Genomic DNA, 8825 nt, shown 5'->3' with positions numbered 1-8825 from the left:
TGTTGCATGACTCTGTGTTTGTTTATGATGCACTTTGAAATGCCTTGCTGCTGAAATGTGCTATACAAATAAAATTTGATTTTTGCTGTGTAAAAAAAAGATTATTCTGTGTGTGTGTGTGTGTTCCAGGTGTTGTTAAAACATACACCAGGCCAAAGGTGAAGAAGAAACTTTTTGAAAAGTCCAACCCAGCTCCCGCCTCCTCCACCCCGTCAGAGAACAAAGATGGCGTCGAGATGAAACGCGTAGCCGTCTTGCTCAACAGACTGTCGTGCGCTCCCAGAGATCCGCCCTCCAGCTCCAAAACCAATGGGGAAACCGGATCGGGTTCTGCTGGCAAAAGGTCCAAACCTCCAACTCCCTACAGCGGGAAGCAGGGAAAGGAAAGATCCCAGATGGAGAAGGACAAATGGGACGCAGAGTGGGACCAGGTGAAAAGCAAATGGCAGAGACAGAAAGTCCGAGGACGGAGCCTGAAGAAGAGCTACAGCTGGCTGTCTGGAGAGGATAACGACATGTCGCCGGACTTTATCCCACAGAGGAAGAGGAGCTACACCAAATACACCAAAACGTACAATAAGGTCAACGTGACGAGCGGCGTTTACACACAGCCGGACCAGAAACTCAGAGGTAGGACGGTCATCGACTGATGGTCGCGCCATGACAGATCGTTAGTGGTTATTTGACTCAGTGGAGGAAGTCCACCTGATAATCACTTCCAGTTGGGTCTCAGCTGCTTCTGAAAACGTCCCCAGAGCTTAAAGCTGACCTATTACACTTCCTTGATCAGGTTAGGACTGCTCTATGGCCTATACAAAACATGTTCATTACATTTTGTGCACAAAATCATTCTTGGATAACAAGATTTCAGTCTGCTCAGTTCTGCTGAATTAGAGCTGTTTTAGGGTCACTTTAAATCCTAATAAGCTGCTGGCCACGCCCCCAAAATCAACGTTTACACTCGTTTGTGAAAATGGATGAGGAAACGTATAACTGTACATCTTTGAAAAGCAGAAGTGAAGCCTCCTGCACAACCAACAAGAATGCAGTGAGTGATTTCTGGGTCAACAGCTTAAACACCCGTCTTTTCCAGCAGCCGTTGTACAGCACATAGAGCGGCAAGACGAGCTGAGCAAACATGCTGAAACTCAGCTGGGGTTGCTAGGTAACGGGCAGAGTTCCGCTGAAGTTGCTAGGTAACGGGCAGAGTTATGCTGGGGTTGCTAGGTAATAGCAACAGCTCATTTGGATTTAAAGTGGCAGAGGCCATAAAAGCACAGAACTGTCCTAACCAGGGAAACATAATAGGTCACCTTTAAAAGAAAGAACTGCATAACAGTAAAATTAATCGAGTTAATTGCAGGGCATGTAGTTTATTGCACTGTAATCAAAAACTGTATGGCAAGCAATTATGTCAAATAAATGTGACTCACAGTAGTAGGCTAAAATAATATTATAGCAAAATAATATTCCACCAGAGTTGTAATATTCCCAGTGGAAACCAGAAGTTAAAACATTACTGCCTGCGTTTGGTTAGCTTTTACAAATTAAACATAATTTTTTTCCCCCAAATTCTGGTTTAACAAAACTTCAGCAGCTCAATAGAGAAATAAATAAATGCAGTATATTTAAACTTATTTTATGCGTTTTTGCAGCAGGAAGCTTTCAGTAAACTTGTTTCTTCTTCTACTGAAGCAAAGGTGGACTTTGCTAAGCTAACGTTAGCACAGATGGTGCGCAGAGCAAACGTCCAAAAAGAGATTTTCTCCTGCTTCGTAAACAAAACAGAGGATGAGTGGTGGCCGTTATCTGTTGCTGACAAATGATCTCTTACAGAGAAGACCATCAATCAGATCCTGGACTTAAGCCTCGACATCGAAGGTCGGTGTTCGCAGTGAGAATTTATCTGTCGTTCTGTGAACTTAGTCTCACGTCTTCCTGCCGTTTTACCTGCAGATTTCTGTTTGTGCTGCGGAACCAAAGAAATCGAGATTTCCCACCCGCTCTTCAAAGGAAGCCTCTGCTTGAAGTGCAAAGTAAGTTCCTGCTGCAGCGGAAAATATTCTAAACCAGTGCCACAAAAAACCTGTTTTTTACGTTTATCACAAACTACCTGGGCAAAGATGGAGCCCAAACCGTCTTCAAAGCTAACAGATCTGGTGTCAGACGATTTTTTATTTGTGCTGCTATCACTTTAAACATGGCAGTAAAAAGTTTCCACAAGTCATCGTCAGTATCTTCAAAGCAAACGTAGCAAAACTTTTAGCTGCACAAACATTTGAGACCATTTTGTTAGACTGGAGTAATGTGGAGGGCTGGTTGACCTTTCATGACCTCTGGAAACTTTTATTAATATCATTAAAATGATAGCAGCACAAAAGAAGCTTTATGCTGCACAAACGTTTGACACCTTTGTTGTTGCATTAAGGTAAGATGGTTGACCTTTCGACCTTTCAGTATTATCTTCAAAGCAGCACAAACGTAGTCGAGTTGATTGACTTCAAATTTGTCAGGTTTTCTTTAAGATGATGGCAGCAAAAACAAAAATATTTGACACCAATTTTATAAAATTTGGGTAATGTGACCTTTTTGACTTTTTAAAATTTATTTTGCTGCACAAAGGTAATCTAGTTGATTTCATTATTATGCCTCTACCTTTTATATTAATGTCTCAAAATGACAACATTATCGTTTATCTCAGTAACTTCTGGGACAGTTTGTCATGGAGCTGAATTTCAGCATCAGGTTCTGCCTCTGCAAAAAACAAGGATGGTGAAAAGCTTCCTGGTTCGTTGGTGATTTCTTGCTTGGTGTTCAGTCAACAGTCCAAATTAAAGCTGTAGTTTGAAACTCCGGCTCTCTGCCTCTGAAGGATAACTTCACAGAGACGCTGTACCGCTACGATGAAGACGGATACCAGTCCTACTGCACCATCTGCTGCTACGGCATGGAGGTCATTCTCTGCGGACACGACGGCTGCCACAGGTGGGTCTCCGTCGTCCCAGGCGGCCCGTGCAGAGCAGGGGGTTTAGTCTCGGTCCGTTTGGTCTGCAGGTCTTTCTGTGAGGACTGTCTGAACATCCTGGTTGGTCCAAGGACGTTTGACTCTCTGAAGGTCGTGGACCCGTGGATCTGCTACCTGTGCCAGCCTCACCAGCCGCACGGCGCTCTGGTTCCCAGGGAGGACTGGAGGTTTCGCGTCCAGGAGATGTTTGCCAACAACAGCGCCATGGAGTTTGTGAGTATTCAGCGGATGGTGACAGTGCCCTCTAGTGGCCCTCCTGGTGAAGACGTGTTAGAGTATCAAAGGGCTTTACATTGTTATAAAACATACTAGGAGTGTTGCCTTGATCCTTTGATCTCCATGGCATTCAGCTGCAAATCCCTGGGTGGACCTAGCCCCGCCTCTGAGGTGCAGCTCCTCCCCCTCCAGCTCCTTCAGACTAGCCAGCAGCAATTAGCAAACAGCTGCTGAGCTCATTATAGGAGCTGCTGCTCAGAGCAACGCTGGTAAAAATGCTAAAGGGTTAACAGAGAAGCCATGTTGGAATGACTTCCTGGAGGTGGAGCCTCAGAAACGGCAGGAGTTTCTTAAAGAGACAGAGACCCAATTTCAAGGCAAAATCAAATTTCACACATTCAACATATTTTTATAACAACTGACTGCAACAAAGTTACTTTATTGTGCTTTAAAATGGCCCAGAAAACGCATAATAATGTTTAACGACTATTTTTAAAAAAGCAACAAACCTTTTTCTCAAAAAATAACAAATACAGTAATTTAAAAAGCGACATAAGACATTAAAACTCTGGCTGCTCCTCTGTGGAAACCTTTTGGCCTGACGTCTGCAACATTTCAGTTTGACTCATTTTCTTGGATTCTGTGCAGCTTGAAGGATTTTTGCTCTTTTTGACCAGGATTAAAAGGTGCGACCCGCAGCGGTGGTGGGATGTGAACTCAAACGTCCCTCAGACTAGCGGTAAATAAAGTTGATGGGTAATTGGCTGCGTGTTGTTGATGCAGGAGCCGCATCGTGTCTACCCGTCTGTCCCCACCGCGATGCGCCGACCTCTGCGGGTTCTGTCGCTGTTCGATGGGATCGGAACAGGTGAGCAGAATGTTCTCATCACTTCAGCTTCATTTCCTCTAAATTATTATGTTTTGTGCCGATTTGTGTTCTTGGTATTTTTTGTTATATTTTTAGTTTACTTGTTTGTGTTCGTTTTCTTCATATTTGTGGTTTTTGTTTTTTATATTTCCTCCTTTTGGTTCTTTGTGTTTGTATTTTTCACATTCCTGGTTTTAAATGCGTGTTCTTAGTATCTTTGTCGTATTCATGTTTCTTCTATTTAAATTCTTTATATTCTAGTTTTCTATTTGTGTTCTTCATGTTTTGTTCCTCGTATTTTTATTTGTGATCTTCTGTGGTTTCTGTATTCTTGTTCACGTTCATAGTTTTTGCTCTTTGTATTTACATTTTAACCCTATCCTACCTGCGGTAGGATTATTGTTGTTTTTTCTCCTCCATCCTCACCAGAAGTTTGAACGTCTCTGTGAACAGAAACTGATGAGCTGAGTTTCAGTTTTCAGGCGTAATCTGTTTAATTTGGGGACATTAAACTAAATGCCAAATGGTTTTTGTTTCCGGTTTTAATTACATTTTTTCTCTTTTCCCTCAGGCTACTTGGTGCTGAAGGAGCTCGGCTTCAAGGTGGAGAAATACGTCGCCTCCGAGGTCTGCGAAGATTCGGTTGCCGTGGCAACCATCAACCACGACGCGAAGATCATCCATGTTGGAGACGTCCGATTCATCTCCCAGGAGCTGGTGGGTCAAATCTGCTGCTTTACTTCCCTTTTCTGAAGAATAAATTTAAAAACTTAACATTTTCTGGTTTACTGCTTTCAACGCAGAATGAAAAGTGTCTCATTTAAATGAATTACATTTTTTAAACTCAGCTGGAGAAGTGGGGGCCGTTCGACCTGCTGATTGGTGGCAGCCCCTGCAACGACCTGTCCATCGTAAACCCGCTCAGGAAAGGCCTCTATGGTTCGTACTGCAGCCCAACATGCCCACATGTATAGATTCATTTTATTTACATAAATATTCTTTGTTTAAAATATATTTATGTAGAACATGTTTTTACATGTTTAAGAGAAAATATATTTTTGTTTGAAAAAATCCTTTTTTGTAAAAACTAATTAAGTTCGAAATTCAAAACTACGAATCTGTTAATTATTTCCATTAATCACAATTAATTGATTTAGCCATTGTTGTTTCTATAATAATTAATGAAAATAACAGAATTATTTAAAGATTAGTAGAAAAGTGATTTAATGTTTAAAGTTTGACTTTACAAAATCATTTAAGTCAACTAGAAGTTTTTACAAAGTGTAAAACAGAAAAGCTAACTGTGGTTAATCTGACTTCCTGTTTTAATCTGCCGGTTTCAATCTGCCTGCCGGTTTCAATCTGACTTCCTGTTTTAATCTGCCGGTTTCAATCTGCCTGCCGGTTTCAATCTGACTGCCTGTTTTATCCGTTTCCCACTCAGAAGGCACCGGCAGGCTGTTTTTCGAGTTTTACCGCATCCTGCAGCTGCTGAAGCCCAAAGGGGACGACGAGCGGCCGTTCTTCTGGCTTTTTGAAAACGTCGTTTTCATGAATACACACGACAAAGTCAACATCTGCCGCTTCCTGGAGGTTTGCTTCCCGCCTGCTGAGCCTGCAGCTGTGTGAGCGTGGAGGAGCTGATGGTTTCTGTGTTTTTACAGTGCAATCCTGTGCTGGTGGACGCGGTGAAGGTGAGCCCTGCGCACAGAGCGCGATACTTCTGGGGAAACATTCCTGGGATGAGCAGGTGAGGCGGTGGAGACAATCAGGACTTCGTTCTGTTAAATCTGCCAGAAAGGCTTTAAAATGCAAAAGTATTTTCCATCCTGTGGGACAGGTGGACTCACCTGCCTGGGCAGGAGTTTAGTGACGGTTTGTTGGTTTTACACAGAAACCGTTTAAGTTTAAATGTGAAACTTTAGATTTTGACTCTGAAATATTAAAACATTTCAAGCTTGTAAAAATAATAAAGAACTTTTTTGTTTTTTACAAAAATATTTTTGCAATAGATATATTTGATATTATATTTTTATTTTTTTAATGAAATGGATGTAAAAATATATTTTTAGAAAAAATATGTTTTATGTTTTTGGTAGTATATTTTATACACAAAATGTTTTTTGGGAAAAAAAATGTTTTACCAACTTCTTTTTGTAAAAACTACCAGTTAATTTTGAAAAGGGAAAACTACTAAACATTAAATCACTGAACTGATAATGTAGAAGAACAATTATGTTATTTTCATTAATTGTTATAAAAAAAAACCGAGGGGTAAAACAATTGATCGTCATTAATCGATTATTGAAAAAATCATTAACTAATTTAGTAATCAATGTTTACAAAAAGAATAACGTACTTAAAGCAGTGACTGATCCAAAACTCACCAGGCCCATCATCGCCTCCCAGAACGACAAGTTGAACCTGCAGGACTGTTTGGAGCTCGGCAGAGAAGCCCGGGTGAGAAAAGTCACGTTTACCGTTTGCATCAGAGGTTCTGCTCCTGTTCCCAGCAGCTAAACTCACGACTGCTGGGGGGATTTTACTTCCAGGTAGCCAAAGTGAGAACGATCACCACAAATCCGAACTCCCTGAAGCAGGGGAAGGACGTGTCCTTGTTGCCGGTCATGCAGAACGGGAGAGAGGACATCCTCTGGATCACAGAACTGGAAAAGTACGTAAACGTATGGATCCCTACAGCGAGACGTCAGGATCCCCGTCATTTACCCGTTTCCTTTTCTTTGTAGTTTTCGTTTTCATCTCACCCTGTCATGTGGGACTGAATCGATATTCTCCTACTTTGGTTGGTTAGAAACAGACGCCATCTTTAGATGAACTAAAGCACGTGATTTTTTTCCCTCTTCTCTCCAGGATCTTTGGTTTCCCCAAACATTACACCGACGCGAGGAACATGAACCGGCAGCAGCGGCAGAAGCTGCTGGGCAAGGCGTGGAGCGTGCCGGTCATCCGCCACCTCTTCGCCCCGCTGAAGGAGTACTTCGCCTGCGATGAGCTTCCTCCCATCGCCGCCGCCTGCGTCTCCACCGCCAGCACCGCGCCGTCCTCGCCCAACTCCCCAGACCTGCAGCAGCTCCGATAGATCCGGAGCTGCGCCACGGTTCTGTTTCCCGTCTGGGACGCAGAACTACGTAGTTGGGTGAAAGTAAATCACTATTTAATGGTTTATTATCTTTACAATAAGTCTGTTGGCTTTCTACACTGCCGTTCACTCAGTACTCTAAATTTTAACTAAATAATCTCCATATTTTGTGCAATTAATCGTGTAATTTTGCTGCTTCTGACCGGCAGCCGTTTTCCTCAGGAAATGTGTATGAATGCACCAGTGTAACAGTTTTTAAGATGGATGAAACAACCTCATGGTTGATGAAATATTTTTGGGCTGCATCTGCAGAATGTGAATCATGTGAAGCTTTTTTACTGATACTTTTTAAAATCAAAACTAGTTGACTGTTTTTATAAGACTGCTGTGACATTTGAGTGTTACTTTTTTAAAATCTTCATTGATTTGGGCTTTGAGCTCTACTTATATGGAGGACTGATCCTGCCAAAATTAGCCAAAACTATGGAGAAAAATTGACTTTGTAAACTAATTGCACCGAATATTGCAACAAAAAAATTTATTCAAAATGTTAATAAAAATTTTCCCAACTTATTTGATTATAAAATGTAACATGAATTATTTTAGTTAACAGAAGAGTGAAAAAAATGCAGAGGAAAAATTACAGAGGAGAATAAATATATTATTTTAAAAAGTGACTAAATACGCAATTTGTCAAAACAAAATGGAAAAAAAATTAGAAAAAATTTGAAAAAAATTTAATAAGTGAAAATTATTAATAAAAATATTTTATAAGGCTATAATGAAATAAGTTGGAAAAGTTATTTTTATTTTTTGAATACCATATTTGGCACATTTTGTACTTTATCAAGCAATTTATTTATTTCTGTCTTTAGTGCCAATTTTGGCAGGATGTGCCTTCCATACTCTGATCATGGTATAATGAATGGGCAAAAACAATCATTTGAATTTTGTAAATCTGCAGTCAGGTGAGTGACGGACAGTTGTGGTGCATAAATCTACCTCATCATTGACCTGCAGCGCCTTAAACAAGCCGTCCAGTGCTGTTCACCTGCAGATCCGTTTGGGTCAGAACTGGTTACAAACTGAGCTAAAACATTTAGGAAAATGACTTTATTCCAACTGCTGAACCAAAAAACAATCTGACATTTATTCATTTCCTTTTTATTTCTGTGAATTTTATAAACACGGTTTGATGCATTTCTACCAAAAACATACTGATGCACTTTCATTTTTTTAAGCTAGAAAACTAAACCCGTAATGAGAGAAACAAGAATAAGACGACAAAATGCAAAGAATGTTCAAACCCTCTAGATTCACTCTGTTTGCGTTTCCAGAAGATTTATTGAACATCTTTTACTTTTATTCTGCAGGATTTATCTGTTATTAAACCTTTTAAATCAAAATTGGAGCAAACAGAACAATCAAGTCACTGAGGAATCGTCCTTTTTTTTTAACGTTTCTTACAAACTACTTTAATTTAGCTGCTTCTTGTCATCATGATTCCTTTTTTACGGATATTATTGGTAATATTGCCACTGACAGAAACTATTAAGAATGAAATTGAAATGCTGGTTCTGATGTTTACATTTTATTCTTTTTCTTATTTTTTATGT

General features: G+C 40.4%; 1 protein-coding gene across 3 annotated transcripts in view; it reads left to right on the top strand.

Annotated features, from left to right (window-relative positions):
* The window catches only part of LOC106959240 (uncharacterized), a 21945-nt gene extending 14021 nt beyond the window's left edge, over positions 1-7924 (top strand). For all 3 annotated transcript variants that reach the window (XM_015051680.1, XM_015051679.1, XM_015051678.1), the window contains 13 exons: positions 130-630; positions 1837-1881; positions 1957-2036; positions 2873-2985; positions 3055-3238; positions 4025-4109; positions 4681-4826; positions 4958-5048; positions 5554-5702; positions 5774-5859; positions 6500-6569; positions 6662-6783; positions 6981-7924. In XM_015051680.1, coding sequence (XP_014907166.1) covers positions 130-630; positions 1837-1881; positions 1957-2036; positions 2873-2985; positions 3055-3238; positions 4025-4109; positions 4681-4826; positions 4958-5048; positions 5554-5702; positions 5774-5859; positions 6500-6569; positions 6662-6783; positions 6981-7209 — 1901 coding nt within the window. In that variant the 3' untranslated portion in view covers positions 7210-7924. The remainder of the gene's footprint in view (positions 1-129; positions 631-1836; positions 1882-1956; positions 2037-2872; positions 2986-3054; positions 3239-4024; positions 4110-4680; positions 4827-4957; positions 5049-5553; positions 5703-5773; positions 5860-6499; positions 6570-6661; positions 6784-6980) is intronic.
* Positions 7925-8825: the final 901 nt, after the last annotated feature.

The sequence above is a fragment of the Poecilia latipinna genome, unplaced genomic scaffold, assembly GCF_001443285.1.
Source record: "Poecilia latipinna isolate Pla-1442-1.1 unplaced genomic scaffold, P_latipinna-1.0 Scaffold1058, whole genome shotgun sequence".
Taxonomy (NCBI): domain Eukaryota; kingdom Metazoa; phylum Chordata; class Actinopteri; order Cyprinodontiformes; family Poeciliidae; genus Poecilia; species Poecilia latipinna.
The sequence above is the reverse complement of the archived record's forward strand: the minus strand, read 5'-3'. Positions and strand labels throughout refer to the sequence as shown.